The sequence below is a fragment of the Podarcis vaucheri genome (assembly GCF_965113315.1).
Source record: "Podarcis vaucheri genome assembly, chromosome: 1".
NCBI lineage: Eukaryota > Metazoa > Chordata > Lepidosauria > Squamata > Lacertidae > Podarcis > Podarcis vaucheri.
The window spans coordinates 111,274,971-111,292,744 of NC_138759.1; the positions used below are offsets into that span (position 1 = coordinate 111,274,971).

At 39.0% G+C, this 17,774-nt stretch overlaps 1 protein-coding gene and 1 long non-coding RNA gene across 5 annotated transcripts in view; one reads left to right on the top strand and one right to left on the bottom strand.

The window, feature by feature from the left end:
- LOC309540342 overlaps positions 1–17,774 on the top strand; it is a 416,440-nt gene that overhangs the window by 81,247 nt on the left and 317,419 nt on the right. The gene's annotated exons all lie outside the window — the stretch shown is intronic.
- FIGN (fidgetin, microtubule severing factor) overlaps positions 1–17,774 on the bottom strand; it is a 129,438-nt gene that overhangs the window by 67,737 nt on the left and 43,927 nt on the right. Inside the window, exon 3 of one of the 2 annotated variants that reach the window (XM_082236750.1) lies at positions 13,328–13,381. The exons of the other annotated variant lie outside the window; for it this stretch is intronic. Coding sequence (XP_082092876.1) covers positions 13,328–13,381 — 54 coding nt within the window. The remainder of the gene's footprint in view (positions 1–13,327; positions 13,382–17,774) is intronic. 2 annotated transcript variants of the gene reach the window in all.

The window sequence follows — 17,774 nt, forward strand, 5'->3', positions numbered from 1 at the left end:
GGTCTTGAGGCTTGCATGCCAAAACAAAGAAAAAGCAAGGATGTTAACTAGCCCCCTCCACACTATTTTGAAATGTTTCCAAACCACCTATGATTAACACACAATTACTGAATTAATGGATAACAAGGTTATCAGCCATGATAACCTCTAGTATCAGAGGAAACATGCCTCTGAATACCTGTTGCCAGAAAACAACTGAGGGAGAGGGCTATTGCCCTTACATCCTACACATTTATTTATTTTCAAGATTTTTAGCCAACATTACCGTGGCTTCCATCCCAATCATGTAAATTTACATAAACTAAAATCACAACCACAATAAAGCATATCAGTAATACAATACTGTAATATATGAGGAAGACAGGTGTGGCAAGCTAAAGCAATGTAGCAAAAGCCTACATGTGAGCTTGCCAGTCATATGGGCATCTGATTAGGGACTGCAGAAAGCAGGATATTGGACTAGATCATAAAATCGTAGAATTGTAGAGTTGGAAGATACCACGAGGGTCATCTAGCCCACCCCTGAAATTCAGGAATATTTTGCCTGCATATGTGGGGCTTGAACCCACGACCCTGAGATTAAGAGCCTCATGCTCTACCAACTGAGCTATTTGGTCAAGTAGATTGGTAGTGAATGTGGACAAGCCCCATATTCCAGGGAGATGCCTTAGAAGGATTTTTATCTGAAATGAAGTGGGATCTACATGAGGTGCCCTGACTGAAGCAGCACCCCCAACCAAAGGGCATTGTGGAGAAGTCTGTTGTGGCTGACAGGTCAGGCTTGTAATCTTATTTTACAATTTACCTGGATCCTCCAATCTCAATACTTTGTGGGATAGATGTTGAAGTGCATAAATAGTCTTGGTCTCACATGTGCTTTGGAAGATCTGTCTCTTAACAGTAGGAAAGTTGTAGTGGACTAGTTCGTGTGAGCTCAGCTCCCCCCCCCAACCCCCCTCCCAGAAGCCTGAGCCTCAATATAGCATGAGGATGCCACTATCCAAAACAAGCTGAAAAGAAAGTGACTGAGTATGAAGGCAGTGAGGGTGGGGTGAAGGCATCCATCCATTTCTCTTCAATGCAAGGCTCCCATTTGGGAGGCCATGGTTATTGATAGCTCACTTTTCATCAAGGATATACAGTACAAAGTGTCTTAAAAATGTAAAAATATGCAATGAAACAAAACACACAGTATGTGTCTTAAATACTAACAATATATTAATTGGAATTACTAAAGTCAACTGGAAGATTAGAAACATAGCTGTCAACGTTTCCCTTTTTTTAAGGGAAATTCCCTTATTCCAAATAGGATTCCTCGCAAGAAAAGGGAAAAGTTGACAGCTATGATTAGAAACCAAGCATGCCAAAATAAAAAGGTCTTCTACAAATGCCTTAAGACTAAAAAGAAAGGTGTGCATCTTATGTCCACAGGCATGGCATTCCACACTTGAGGTACCACCACTGAAAAGGCTCTGTCTCAGAGACCCAGCCAGCCAATTTAATCTCATTTAGGGAAGATTCTCTGTTGCTGACCTTTCAAGGCTTATGAGGGAGCAGATGCTCCCTGAGGTAACTTGCCCTAGAGTCTTTTGCCACTTAAAAGGCTAAAGCCAGCATTTTAGAGGCTAAAACTGTACTTTAAATACAGCTCAGTGACCACTGAATTGAGCAATCTGATCTGGGGCTCCTAAATGCCAATCTGGAAACTGCATTTTGAACTGAACAGCAAAGAATCTTGTAGCAACTTCAAGAAGACGACTTTATTAAGACAGAATTGTTCACAGACTACATCGGAAGAAGTGGACTGTAGTCCACAAAAACTTATGCCGTAATAAATGTGTTTGTCTTTAAGGTGCCCCAAGACTCTTAGCTGTTTTTAATGCAGAAGACTAACATGGCTACCCCTCTGGAACTAATTGAAGTTTCCAGACTGTCTTGAAAGGCAGTCCCACAAAGAGATGGTTGGCTGCATTGGGGGTCATGGTCAGCTGCACTCTCAAAGCAATCTGACTCTGTATAAGGCAGCAGTTTCTGTTCCTTATGCATTCCAATGAAGGACCCACCTACTTCTTTATCTCCATAAACTCCCTCCCTAAAACTATTAGGCTTCACATAATGCTGCCTCTCCCAGTGTACTAAGACAGCTATCTCACTTTAGCCACATAAAACAGCCCCACAAACACAAGCCAGAACTTCATAAGCCATATTATCTCCCAAAACCCTATTAGTTGCAAGGCCCAAGAACTTACTGTTATTTTGTTTATTTTTAAAAAAATGTATCATTAAGGTTCATTTACTATTCATTATTAGGGGTTCTGAGGTCTAATTCACACCTGTAACAGTGACTGCTTGATATCAAACCAGGCATAAGCTCTTTCATTAGGTATGCCAACACACTCCGACATTTTTTTGGCATAGCAGCACACCACCACAAAGAAACATTTGTGGTAGCATAGGCTTGCCATATGTCACGAAAACGTCCTAACACGTCCTGGTTTTCAGGTGAAAAAAATGGCGTAAGGGGAGAATTTTACTGAATGGGCAGAATGTCAGGGAAAACCCATATGTATGGCAACGCAATGGAAAAAGCAGCGGAAACAGCTCCAAAAGCTTAAAATCACGGGGGGGGGGGCGGAGAGATTTCTCCCAAAAAGCTCAACAATCTGGGTGTCAGGAACTTTACTTTTTGAAATGTGGCAACCCTATGGCAGCATGGCAAAAGGTGTCCTAATTGTCATAGCAGCCTACCTGAAAAAAATGTTTCAGCACTCAGTTCTGTTTCAAGCACCTACCACACCACAGTCTGCATATGTGAATGAGGTTTAAGGACTGCGGTGATCTCCAAAGGCAAAGCCTCACAGCTGGGATTTCACAAGCCTTCTCTAAAGCATGAAATTAAAGGAGATGGCAAACAAAGCAGCATGTAATGATTTATTTTTACACTGTGTGAATTAAATGTAAAAGCTCAATTTAAACACGAAGCTACAATTTGATAAACGAGCTAAAAATACCAGCTTGTAAATATACAGTGACATGTTAATTTCATTTCTGGCAAAAAATAGCACCCAGTTGTTTTCAACAGACATACTATGCTAACAGGAATGTGTGTGCCATAAAGAAATAGCAACTATAGTTTCCTCTAGGCATGCTGCAGCTCTCTCTTTCCCCAGAGGTCCTAGAAATATGAACTGTAGCTCTTGTATAGCAGTCCAGGAAATAATTGATCATTTGCCAGTGTCCTGTTGGCGAGTTACCACTCTTGGGACCCACTTTCAATTTCACACTATTTTGACTTTCTGGACACTGTGGGTTAATTTCTAGGAGAAAAGATGATTACATACTTGAGCTGTTGTTACAATAGCTGTTCTACGTACATCGTGCATGTGGCATTTGTCTGTGTCATCTAAAATGCAAGAACAAAAACCATACAAGAGGGTTTTTGTTTTGCTAGAACAGCAGAAGTCTTAAAATTTTAAAATTACATCAATTTCTTACAGCATGGAACAACAGGGCCCTGCCGCCCCTTCACCTATCAGATGCAGCGGGCGGGGGGGGGGGGGTTGTTCCAAACCTACGGCTGTATACAAAAAGGGAAAGGATAGAAGACACAAAGCTCTAGAACTTTGAAGAATCCAGAGAAGAATAGCTGTTTTGTGGTAGCTTGAAATTCAGAGATGACAGGTGTATTTCTCTTAACACTTCATGGATAAAAGTAATCCAGAGCTACACAGAATTGCAGCCTCACAGCACAATGCAACTGCTACTGAAGCGAGACCCAAATTGGTCTCCTCAAAAAGAAGTTTTGCATCTCTATACCAATGTGCCCTCAAGCAGTAAGACACAAATCTTTGTTCTAAGTTGGAGAAAGTTTCCATGTTGTGCTGCAAATGTCTCACAATTCAATGCAGGGCTGCATTCCCCATTTACAGTAAAAACCTGAATAGGGGAAGGGAAAGAATGCCCAATTCACTATCACTGTGAGAAGGTAGGGCAGGCAGGAGTGGTAAGTCTCCAAACAATCTATACTCACAATACAGGGTTTTCATTAACAAAGATACAGGTTCAATAGACAACAAGCTGAATAATCACAAACAGAGGGGGAAAAACCTGATCCAAGCATTAATAATTCAATTAGTATTCATTGAAATAACATTGATTTTAATGAATTTATTTCACAGCATTGTTGCTGCCCTATGTACTTTTTAAACTTTCCAGTTTAATGAATGTTAAACTTTACAGTTTAACATTCATTAAGGCTTGGGCCTTAAATATATCCTTTTCAAATGAAAATAAAAGGATGAAGAGAAAAATCACTATAGGAGAACATTATAATGTTTAAAAACTGTTTAGCAAAATTAAAACAAAGGAAGCATAATCAATAACGGAAAAAGCACAAACCTACAAAGTTATGTAATACATGCATTTTTCTCCCCCCCCCCATAATTAAAAATTCATTTTCATTAGAATTTAAATTTGTAATAATTTATCTATAGGCAAATTCCATGAATGTGATGCAGTAAATTAATCCTGCTATAAGATTACCAATATTGCTAGAAGATAGTGATCTTTTATATGAGCTGCAGTCTGCAACCTATATAAACAAATGAGACACTCTTCCGCCCAGCACGTCTAAAAGGTGCCCATATATTGCTTTACAAAGTTTTTGCTGATGTGCGAATGCTTTTCCCACAAATTGTGAATGCTTTTTCCACATACCAGAATAACTTCACTTAGAATGGTATAGGCATCACTCCAGCATCCTATAAACTGCAAAAAATCTCACGTTTATCTTGCTACCCATCATTAGAGGGCAACTAGATGCTAGATAGTAGATACTAGAACTGCCAACCTAGCAGTTCGAAAGCATGTCAAAGTGCAAGTAGATAAATAGGTACTGCTCCGGCGGGAAGGTAAACGGCGTTTCCATGCTCTGCTCTGGTTCGCCAGAAGCGGCTTCGTCATGCTGGCCACATGACCCGGAAGCTGTACGCCGGCTCCCTTGGCCAATAAAGCGAGATGAGAGCCTCAACCCCAGAGTCGTCCACGACTGGACCTAATGGTCAGGGGTCCCTTTACCTAGATACTAGTATATGTCTACTTTGTGGTGTCATATGCAAGCTAAATGAACTAAGTACAAGGTATGTGAGCAAGCTGCAATTTAAAAAGCAGGGAAACCCAACATGCAAACAAATCCAAAATGCACATACAGCGTATTGAAACTTCTTAGAAGATAGGTGAGAGGATCACCTCTATATGGGTATGAATTTTTCCAAAAAAATATGTTCACCTGTGCTTTAACTTTCCAGTAGTTCACAGAATTGTAGAGTTGGAAGGGACCCTAAGAGTCATCTAAGTCCAATCCCCTGCAATGCAGGAATCTCAACTAGATCATACATGACAGATGGTCATCCAACCTCTGCTTAAAAAGGAGACAGGAGGTAGAAATCTCTATAAAGACTGCATTATGAGGCACATATTTTAAAGATGACTTTGGATTACTGTTCTCATTCGATAGCCTGAGACATATGGCCTGGCATTAAAACATTGCTTCATTCTCCTGGCAATTAATTTTTTGGCTGGGAGCTAGCATAGCATAGTGCCAACAAGATCTTGCGTAAATAGGATTTTCCAGTACTCTGTAAACCTGTTATGAGGGATCAGTGACACTTCATAAAAACTACTTCAGTTGCAAGATTGGTTGCAAGACTGAAACACACACTAAGTAAACAAAAAATCCAATAGCTCTTCTCCAGTACATGCTCAAGAACACTTAGCCTCTCAGAACTCTGGGGAGCCTGTCTGCCAAGCCATCCATGGAGAGGCTAAAGCAGCTGCTCTACTCTGAACTTGGATATGGTCTTCACTTTTTCTCTCTTTCTAGAGATTCAAGCATTGGCCCCTTGTGCTTTGTCCTCTTCTATAACAGGGAGCACCCACAATGGGGCATGTTGCAAATATGGCCCTCTAGGATACAACAGAGTTGTACACAGCTAGGTACTTTTGATGGACAGCAAATCTTGGCATCAGCAAAGCCTACTGGATTCACTTCGGTGCACTGCAATAATTTTATAATGATCTAAATATAAATATGATCCCCTTTACATTTCTGCTGTCACACTGAATCGTGTCAAATATTTAAAAAGTGATGCAGAACTACACTGCTGTTTTCACCATTTATTTTAAAAACAAACAATAGAAATGGTTATTGTTAGCAGCAGGGCTAGAGCCAATCCCAATGTTCTTGTAGCCTGCCTTTCAGTTACAATTCTGCATTGTGAAAATTTGTCAGATGGTTTGTATTTCCCTTTTAGAACCATATTTTTCCCTTTCAGTGCTCTCATTAAATTATTAGCTTCCTTAGGTTTAGATTTATGTTCAGAGAGTCAAATTATCTTCCTTTTTAAAAAGCCTCCCTGAGCCGCTTTCCCAGCTTAGTTCAGCTGCAGAAAACTACAGCACTCCAAATTTTTACTTTCTTCATAAACCACACCTGTTATATTTGATATTGCTTTCAAATGAACAAAAACTGTTAATTCCGTATCTATGCAGAGTAAGGCAGAATTTAGATGGTTAAGCAAAAACTTCTCAATTTGTTTAACAGTTGCCTGTTATACAATCGGATTTGAATTGTTCCACACTAGTTTATTAGATACATAAACGTAAATGTACACAAATCTCAAGAACATGCAGCAACAACTAATATACATCATCCACTAATATACATAATCCTTTCAGACATTCTGGTCCTTATCTGAAATCAGCTTATCTGGAATATAAATGCAAATTCTGCCATTAAAGGAAACTATGGAGGGGGCAGTCTAACTGTCCTCCCCACCCTGTGTCTCAGGCCACATTTGATCATGCCTCAGGAATGCCTAGATCTCTGACTGACTCACAATTTCTACAATTGTGCAAGGCTTTTATTATTATTTCAGCAGTTCTGCACACAAACTGCTTTGCTTAAAACAAATGTAAGAGATTTAATTATATTTCTATAGTTATGAGACATAGTATTATTATTATTTAAATTCATATACCACCCTTCATCTGAAGATCTCAGGGTTTCACAGCATAAAGTACAAGATAAAAACACAAAATACATACTAAAAGAAAAGAAAACAATAACATCCCCAAACACATTTAAAAGGATATATAGGATGTGAATAAGCCAAAAGCCTGGTTGAAGAGGAAAATATAAAAAGATGCACAAACCCAGTTATAAAACTGCCCAGTTTGAACAGACAGCTATAGAGATTCAAATATTTTGACTGATGAAACTTGCATTCTTACTGCATACTGGTGCAATAAGATATATAAAATTTGCATGCCATGTCATGCCAGCTGGGAAGATAATGCATCCAATCATGAGACCATGGGCAAATTCACACAACTTCACACAAGAACAGGCAACATTGATAAGATAGTTTTCCCAGGCTGCCCCAAAGCCAAGCACACACACACACACACAAACCCCCCACCATTTCTGGTAAGAGACATCACGGTCTCTCTAGCCGTTGGCTGAGCTGCTGTGATGTCAGCCAAATCAGCTGATCCAGTAATTGTCATTGAATGCTCATGAACATTAAATTTTAAATGAATAAATTTGCAGCATAAAGAGCATTAGGACAGCTGGAGCTGTAAGCTGCTGGAGGGAAACGCTGCAGAGAATGTGTTATGAGCCCACCAATAAGTAATGGCACGGCAAACGAAAAAGATGCCCAAATTATTTTTTTTTTTGGGGGGGGAGTCCCTGCTTTTAATATATTGTTATTTCTAGTCTTGCAATTTGAAAATGTTATTTCTAGAGGATCTCAGCAGTAGCCGTGGTCTTTAAATCAAGAGGATGCGCCACACAAGCTGTACTTGAGTACCTATTAGAAGATACTGAGGAGGGACAACTTCTCAAGGGTTGAATATATTGGCTCAGTATGATACAATAGCAGAGTTTACAGTCTTTTCTTTAAAATGCTGTAATTGGCTTCTCAAAGGTACTGGAAAAGTCGTAATAGAAAAGGTCAATGGCAATATATATTTGTACAATAGTGAGATGCATTATCTTCCCAGCTGGCATGACATGGCATGTAATTTTACACACCATGCTGCACCAGCATGTGGTAACTAAGAGAGACACTGATCTCTGCTTGCTAAAATCCCAAGAACAATTGCATGCCATCATTGTAAATGACCTGTGGATGCACAGCAGTTTACATTCACATAGGTTTGCTAATCTTTCTAACAGTATATGCAAACAAAAAGACTAATGGCGCTACAGAAGTCTGGAGACAGAAAATGGCATTCTGTTTATATAGAAGTTTACTTTTCTTGCTGTTTCCCTCAGTTCAGACACATGGTTCTGGCGTGTAACTAAATGCCCATGTATTTCCATGAATTCACACTGTCTTGCTTCTTCTTGTTTTATTAATCTGGACCTGTGCATATTAAACTTCCTGAGTCATATACTCACAGCAGAAAAACAAAACAAAACAAAACAAAAGCTACATACATGATCATATATTTTCTGTATAAGAGAAGAACATTGTAAGAATTTGTAACTATGATGGAGTCCTGTGAAATCAAGCACAAGATATTCTAGGACAGAAAAGGCACTGGTAAAAATGGCGCAAGGGCCATGCCTCAGTTGTAGAGCATACACCTTCCTTGTGAAAGGTCCCAAGTTCAAACCTTGGGACTGCATGTTTAAAACATTGGGTAGCTAGTGATGAGAATGACCTGATGAACCCTAGATTCTGGAAAGCCACTGCCCATCACAGAAACAGCAAATTGGGTATAAAGAAAATGAGATTAAGCTAGAGATAATGGTGCAAACTGCCATGCCTGATCCAACAGTTTTAAAAATAAGATTAGGCTACAGATTGTTCTAGACTTGGATCTGATCCAAAATGTATCAAGAATTTTGAGCATCCCACACCTGACAAAGAGCATAGGCCCCTAATCTTAGACCATTGCCCTTTGACCCTTCTTCACATGTATTTGAAAGGAAGGGGCAGTTGGAAGGGCTTCATACTTGGCAAAAGAAAGGTTTTACATCTCAGATCTTGCTATAGATATACAATATATGTAGGAATACTAGGAAGCAAGGGATTTGAAGTTAATAATAATAATAATAATAGGAGGTAACAAACAGTTATTTACCAATGCTGAGAAAAGGCCCAAACTCATGTGACTATTTACATGGTAAAGGTTTGTTGGTTCACATGTTTACCTAGCCAAATGTACTTTTCACTATCATCTTCTGGGGCTCACATATCTGCTAAAATATGCCACATCTCATAGCTTCTCATAGCTCTACCAAAACTAAAGTATCCTAAGAGATGATAAATTTCACATTGTCTTGCCTACTGAAGGCTTTCTTGGTGTATATTTTTTTCTTAATTCATTCCAGATCCCTTGTAAATTGTAAAACTGTCATTACATTCTGGTGAATTTGCCCCCCCCCCATTTAATAATTATAATATCACTTCCATCTAATCCTGGAGAAACACCACATATTAATGAAGTACTATAGTGAAGATGGTCTGTTGCGGCTATCAGAGCCCTTCAGTCTAGTGGAGCCTTTTAGCAATAGAACAGAAGTTCATAGTTTGCCTCATCCATTTGGCCTTGTAGAGCTCATCTGTGGTATTTCAGCTTCTCAGGTTCCTACACACGTAGGTTAGAGGAAATGTTGCTGATGATCAGCAAAACAGTGAAAGTGCCTATACATAAAATGTTAAGGTAGAGTAATTTCTCATCGCCATAGTAAGTGAAAACATTTTCAAACTGACAGTGTCCTTTTAAAAAACAGGCTGCACAAGGATTTTGCCCAAGACTGTGAAAAATTGGTTTTCAAACCATGATAGTTATTTTAATGCTTTAGTGTGCTTTGGTAAGTACTGCATAATCTGTCTCTAAACAATAATAATATGTTAAACAGTAACCATGTAAAAAGTAAAAAAAAAGGTGACTTAAAATATATCTTCCAGTCTCTCTGAAGCAAAGCAAATTTTAAATAACTTGACATCCACATTCAGTGTTAATACCCCCATAAAACACAAGCCAGTACCACCCCAGGTGTGTGAGTGGCACCAGAGAGGAAATTTTGTTCACTGTCTAAACACACCTGTTCCTTGACTAATATTTTGTGGTTTCAAAAAAAAACCCAAAAGCAACAGTATTAGATGAGAGACTTTTTTTTTTAATGTGGCTTATTTTGAGAATCCCCCTTTTTGCAAAAATCTTCCCCTGCTGCCACCACTTTGGCATCAGAAGCACATATGAAGGTAGGATGTACTGGGGTTGTATCCAATGAAGTGATTCGATTCATGCAAGGGCTTACTCAATGGAACTTCTCCGCCTCTCCTCTCCCTGTATCACCCAAACTGCTCTGGAGGTTTGGAGAAAACCCCAGAACATGGAGTGAAGGACAGGGAGAAGCAGCTCCGTTATGCTAGTAGAAGACCTTGCGCAAACAGGACAACTTTGTTGGGTACAACCCCCTATACTTTCATTTGGATGCAAACAGAAGCAAAGACAATTGCAAAATTCATAAAGAACAGTTTTATTTCTCTAACATTTTGTTTTAAAATCTGTATTAGGGCAATACCTTTACTAGGCCAACCAAAATGTCACAAAATAGTGTGGAAGCTTTCGAATTCCCTGGAACTCTTCATCAGGGTAGGTGGTAAACAAAGCACAGGGCAGGAGACTGGCTGCGGGTGAAGCCATTGAGTCTGTGTCTAGTCAAAGCCTTAAGATAGAATTTGAGCAAACACTCAAATGAGGCATTTTCATTTGTTTTCTGTAGTAGCACAGTAGTACATTAAACTTCTTCATACCATGCACATTCTGATATTCTGGACAATTTTCACTCATACTTCGAACCACCAAAATGTTTTAGTAAATGTCCTAGTAGAATTTTACATTGTATTTTTAATTTCTATTCCGCCCCCCCCCCAATAAAAAAGTCACCAAATGGCTACAGCTATTCTAAAGGAAAGGTTATTAAAATCCCTCGTGATATCTGAAAGCAACAGGTTTTATATTTCACTAAAACTCTCTTCAATAATGCTTTAATTGCTACAATGCCGGAATTCACAGGCATCATGTACCGAATCCTTTAACATTTACTTAACAGGATGTCGAGCACCCTGACCTCAACGGGAGCTCTCAGATCTAAAATGTGTTTGTCAGAACATATTAAAATTGCAATGTAGACAGGGCATTTAGTATTTAACATAATGCTAGTCAAGATGGACTTTAGCATTCACAATATCACACACTGAGTGCAATTAATCCGAGGTGCAGCAGGGATAGGAACTATTACCACCCCTTCAGCATGTCTTCACAGTCACTATTACAGAATATGCACAAGCTGTTCCCACCTCCCCCTAAAAAAACAAGACCAAGATGGTGGAAAAATCCACTGCTTTTTAGCCACACAAGACTGATCAAAGATTGTTACACTGTAAATTATAAAATGTAGATTCACACATACAATGTTATATTGCAGTAACTTCCAAAGTAAATTATGTTCATTACTTAATTTCTTTACCAGCCTTAAATTTCCAATCCAGGTGGGATGGGGTTAACAAAACAATGTTATACCCCAGCAAAAAAGAAGAAGCACCAGCTCACTCTCCACTTGCATCATTCCTGGAACTTCCTACAGCACTGTACTACATTTTCTCTGCTTTGGAAATGCAATGCCGCCCTTGGCTCTTTTTGCAGGAAGGGCAGGATCAATAATAAATAAACGTGGAACGGCCATAGATCACTAGTGAAGTGCATATTTTGCATACAGAAGTTCCCATGTTCAATCTTTGGCATCTGGTAGGCCGGGGGAGACATGCAACTCTGGAGTGCTTCCAACAGACAGCATAGACCACACTGAGTTAAATGGATCTAACTCACTATAAAGCAGTTTCCCATGTTACTAACATGGGTCTCTGGCTGAGATTTCTGTTTTGCTCACATCTACTGGCTATATAGAAAGGCATTTCATTTCCATGGAGCATTAAGAGTGATTTTCCTCTGTCTATTATAGTATCATTACTCTGATCACCACCTCACCATAGAGGGGAAATCCTGTTGACTTTATTTTCCCAAGATCAAACTCATCAATTTCCCCTATTTCCGCTCAAGTTGATGGAGTGGTGAAATTAACTGAGCCTTACCAAAATGGCCATGTCAATTTCAGGAAACTTTTAAAAGTATGTCAGATGGTGGGGCTGTGCAAAGAGGGGAGTGGTTTTCTTATGAATATTTCAAACTTTTAAAATCAAAGCAGCAAACAGCAACACAAAGAAAATAAAAGAAAAGCTGGCAGTATGACACAGCAGGATTTCTTGCACATGCATTGCAGTTATTTCCTGTAGTAAATAACAACTTGCATGTGAAAAAACAGATATCACAGATTTATCACTCAATACTGAGCTTTCATTTGACCCAGCAGCAACTGAAATGTCCTCAACGGATAAAGTTCACATATTTATTTCAGAATGATCAAATAGAATGATCATGACTGCATAAACAAGTTTTAAATTTATTTTTATTTTATTTTGTTTTCTTATTCACCAACAGCCAGTGCAAAATGGCAAGGAGGCTTAGAAGAGTGAATATCACATTACAACCACTAGTACACAGCCTTGCACAGCCTTGGGGAATGAATTTGCTTTTAATTTGTAGAGGCATGCTCTAAGGGTTGTTTAAGTATTATCAATGTTTAACATTCATCCTGAAGAGCAGCTCTGGAAAACTCAAAAGCTTGCTGGCTTGTAACTGTTTAATGGGTCCCAATAAAGGTGTTACCTTTCTATAGATTTTGGATTTTATCTAAACTTTTTGCATGATAAAAGTAGATGCCTTTCTGGCAATTATATTTATATTTTGTCACACTATTTATTTATGACCCCCACCAGATGAAAATAATCATTTCCCCTTTAACCTAATAACACCAACCCAAATTCCTCCCAAGGCCCCAAAAATTCCATGTTCTAAACATTAATTCCTAACCCAATGTACTGTCTTGCCTCTCAGATAGAAAACGCAGACCTCAAATTCCCCATATTATTTCTCTATCTCTCACAAGGGAGGTACACCCACCCACACCCTCAACATATACACACAGGTCATGACATTTCCCCAGTTCACATTATATTATTTCACATCCCACTACTCCACACTGACAATCTTTCCACATCAAAGGACCAAACATATAAAATGCAGACTGTGTTCTAGAAGCCTATAATATGCATAGAAGTTCTACATAAATGAGCACAATCCAGCCAAAGTTAACAGTGATTGCAATGGGAGAGATATAAGTATGTACCTCTTTCGCTGCCCCATAACCCGCTCTGTAAGAGATAGATTTCTTCCAGAGTTGCTGAAAGGACAAGAGCACTGGTCAAATTTACAGAAAAAATGACTTCCTATTTGCAAATAACAATGACAAGATCATTCAAAAACTGGCAGTGTTCACAGTAGCTTTGGCCTAAGCTAAACAAATGTATATAGATCCCCATGTCTTTTATCTGCAGTACTGTACAGGCAATTTTTAGTATTTGTGCGGGTCAATGAACTCGTGAAAGAATTTCATGATGTTTATTTCAGTCATGTTTTCACGTTCTTTCCAACCATATCCTTCATTTAATTCCTGAAGTTGGTTTTATGTTTTTGTAAAAAATTACCTGGGTGCAAATTTGTCTTGCGTGTTTACCAATACCCTGCTCAAAAACCCCACAACTTTATAACACATTGCATAATATTTGCAACAGCTCATAATAGGGCAAATAAATATTTATTCTTCACTTTTCCACTGAAATCAGTGAAACAAAGTGTTTAGCTGTGGCTGGATATGCTCAATACATATACTGTAATTATTTGTATAAAATATTAGCACTGTACAACTGGAAAACCAAACAGCATATAAGAGACAACACTATAAACATAATATTTTGGGCTGCTTTGACTGGAAGATATAAGTAAAAAAGCCAAAATGTTTTTTTTGGGGGGGGGATTACCTTGCAAATATCCAGAGCTAAAAAGGAATAAAAAATGTTACCAGCCAATTCATAACTAGTATCCTAAACTAACTCATGAACTTTTAGGTTAATCATTTTTATGCATCTAAAGCCAGAATCCAACTTTCTGCAGAAGGCCTACCCTCCTCCATGCCAGAAGAAACCTGCAAACAGGGTTTTTAAATAGTGCAGTATGAAGGAGAAAAAAGTTCAGTGAAGCAGCAGCGTCATGACACTCAGAATATGGTGAAAACAGCTTCCAAGAAGTCTACTATCTAATGGCCTTTGATGTTTACTGTACACTTGCAGCTTCATTACAACACTTAGCAAGCATCTGCCAAGTTGGTAGGACTGAAAGGAAAGAGATAAAAACCCACCTTTGCCTCAAAATGGGGGCAGGGGAGATCAGATATGCCCATTCTTTTGTCAGAAAGACAAAAGTTGTTGACAAGGACAAAAGGAGATCTAGAAGCATAGCTATAATTAAAACTATTACTGATCCCCAGGGGAAAAAATCCTGGCAAATCCAAAAGCAAATGGAGGCATGACAAATATATACACACATAAAGTGGTACCTCTGGTTATGAACTTAATTCATTCTGGAGGTCCGTTCTTAACCTGAAACCGTTCTTAACCTGAAGCACCACTTTAGCTAATGGGGCCTCCCACCGCTACCGCGCCACCACCGCACGATTTCTCTTCTTATCCTGAGGTAAAGTTCTTAACCCGAGGTACTACTTCTGGGTTAGCGGAGTCTGTATCCCGAAGTGTTTGTAACCTGAGGTACCACTGTACATACAAATGTGTGCATGTGCACACACATTGGTAAAATGTTTTAGACAAATGTGAAACCTCACTTCCATATTTGCTTGCTGTCATCTAGTGTGTAACACAACATAAAGAGTAACCAGAAGATTTACAATCCAAAGATGAAGATTTTACTTTGCCATGGTGAATTCACTTCATAAAACAGAGAGAGAACACTTCAGTAGAAAATGTTGGCAGACCTCTTGGGAGTAACAGGGCACATTAATTTATATGACATGCTGCCCTGTTTCTCTTATAGAGGCCCATAGGAGGAGTTTGCTACCCTGAGCTTTTACTTAGGTCCCTAATGAAAATAAAAATGTTTTCAGCCCGTTAGTTGGGCACTTTAAACTATCATGCATGCCTTTCTTTGTACGTCCACCTCCCACCCCTACAATTTTTTAAAAAAACAAATATTACCTCTAAGTATATATGACTAATACGATTCAAAATTTATAAGATGCAATTGAAACAGCACAAGTGACACACACTTCAGTGTGCTGTTATTGGGTGCAATGGACACCCTAAAGCACACAAAAGCCAAGAATCACACTGCTGCTATTGCAACCTTTTGTACAAGCAATATTATGACGTGTTAGTGTATTTTTCAATGCAAAAAGTGAATGTTTAATGGGAACAAAACCCCTTAAGTCCCTACTGGTCTTTTCATGGATTTGTTTGCTTTTGCTGTGTGTGCTTTTCTGCAGCCCCAACAAACTGCTGCTATATGGCCGTTTTTAGGGGTTCTCCCTAGCTAGCCAAATCAGCAGTCACTCAGGGCAAACAAAAGCATGTCTTCACTGTCCTTACTCTGAAGGGGTGGGTGAGAAAGGAGAAACTATAATGTGGATCAGAGAGCCAAAGGAAAGGAGAGACTATGATTTGTATCAGAGATCCTGTGAGCAGAACTCTGTCCATGGGCTGCGCCTACTTGCAGAAAGGATATTTTCAGATCCCCCTTCACTGCCCAAAAAAATCTCAAGAGCTGTCTGACCCCCTTCACCATGGCGGGGCAGGGGCAAGCAAGATTGTAGAGTCCAACTCCACCTTTCTGTGGTTTCACAATTAGAGTTAAGTAACATGAGAGGGAAGTCAGGATCAGGGTTGTAGCCTGGGTAGGCTAAAAACAGCATTTATGCAGTGCACTCTTTGTTAGATGAGATTATGTAATCCATAATGATTTAAAGCTCTAATGTCCTCCAGGCACTGCCACCTACCCCATGTGTGGCCCCTGAAATGGTCAGTTCTGTATCTGGCTGTTAGTCAATTGAAAGAAAGGAGTTGTTAACATTTAATCACCACAGAATCAGATAGCTTAAAACAAGGTAAAAAAAATGTCATTTTGGCAAAACAGTCAAGGCAGCAAAAAAGCATGAATTGTGCCAGGAAAGGCCAATTGTCAAAAAAATTGGCTAAATGTCCTTCTGTTTCAGACAATAGCTTATAAAGAAATTAAGAGTCAGTTAAACTAATTCACTTTAGAGGAGCTTGCCATCATAAGGCTGACAGAATTCCAGTAGTTCAATAGTGAGACACAGAAACTGTCAATGGTCCCTCAAGCAATTAATTTTCTCCCAGCTCTTCAGAACTGCATTTCAAGAAGTATTTGCAGGATCCGACCTAACCTTACCAGGAAATGCCCAAACAAAACAGTGCTGCCACATCCTAAGCCTTATCAGAAAGTTGAAAGTAGTGACCCACTAAGAGAGAAAACACTAAGCAATATTTTAATTACGGTACGTGCTTCATAATAACTACTAAAAAAAACAACATTAAACTCAAACTAATCACACTTGTTACCTAACTCAGATTTAGACTTCTGTAGGTGCAGAGTGAAATATTTAGTTCATTATCTATATACAATGCATACTAGAAATAGCTGCTTACATAAAACAAAAGTATAGGGTCCAATTCTTACATGCAAACAGTGACATGGAGGCTGTTCAAAACTCACAAGTGTATATAGTCTGCCAGGTGGGTCAAACAAAAATAAGACGATACGGGAAACTGATATACATATTTAAACAAACAAAGTCCTCAACTCATGGTTTGTAGCCTGACCTGAAGTGGGTTGCAAATGGAATTTAGGGATGGGGTGCTGGTCATGGGCACAAACAATCAATATGGTAGTAGTAGAATGTGTGTAGAATAAAAGCTCCCCCCCACTTGAAAATAGCTTCCAGACAGTCTTGAAGAAGCTGGCCTTTCAAAATTGTTAGGGAGAGGGTATGTTACACTTGACTGTAGCACCTTCTGCATACATGATAGCCAGAACAAGCTTCTAAAAAGGGATATTGTTAAGACAGAGAAGGCACAGAAAATGACCATTTAAATATTGACAAGGATGGAACAATTCTGCTGTTGAGGAAAAGTTACAACAGGGGTAGCTAACATGATACCCTTCTGGATGTTTTGGAGCACAGCTCTAATCAAACCCAGCCAGCATGGGTAAAACACTATACTATTTTAATATCCAAATTTATTGTGGTGTGGAAATTTTTTTAATGGAGAGCAATTTTCATAGTAAACGTGAGAATGCAATTCATACCTAGAATCCAATCTTAAGTGAGTGCAATCGAGAGAAAGGCAATTGTAGTTGGTTTCAGTGGAATTAATTTCAATGGATTCAGTTCATACAGACATTTCTTTAAGACAAGGTCCTTTTAATAAAATGAACTGGGAAGCTCTTCTGGGCATGAGTAGGAACTCCCATACCCATAAAGCAAATGTTATCAGGACATTAGTAGTTAGGATCAGGGTATTAATCCTTTGATTTAGCTACAAAACAGATCTTATTGAAATAACTTGTTAATATGTTCCTATGTGCTTGGTCATCCCATCCATTAGGGGGAGAGGGGGAAACAAATAGGGAGAACGCAAATTTGCAATGCACAAAGTGTACAGTGTACAGTGTTTACATAGGATAAGAATTATCTAGCCAGATCTACT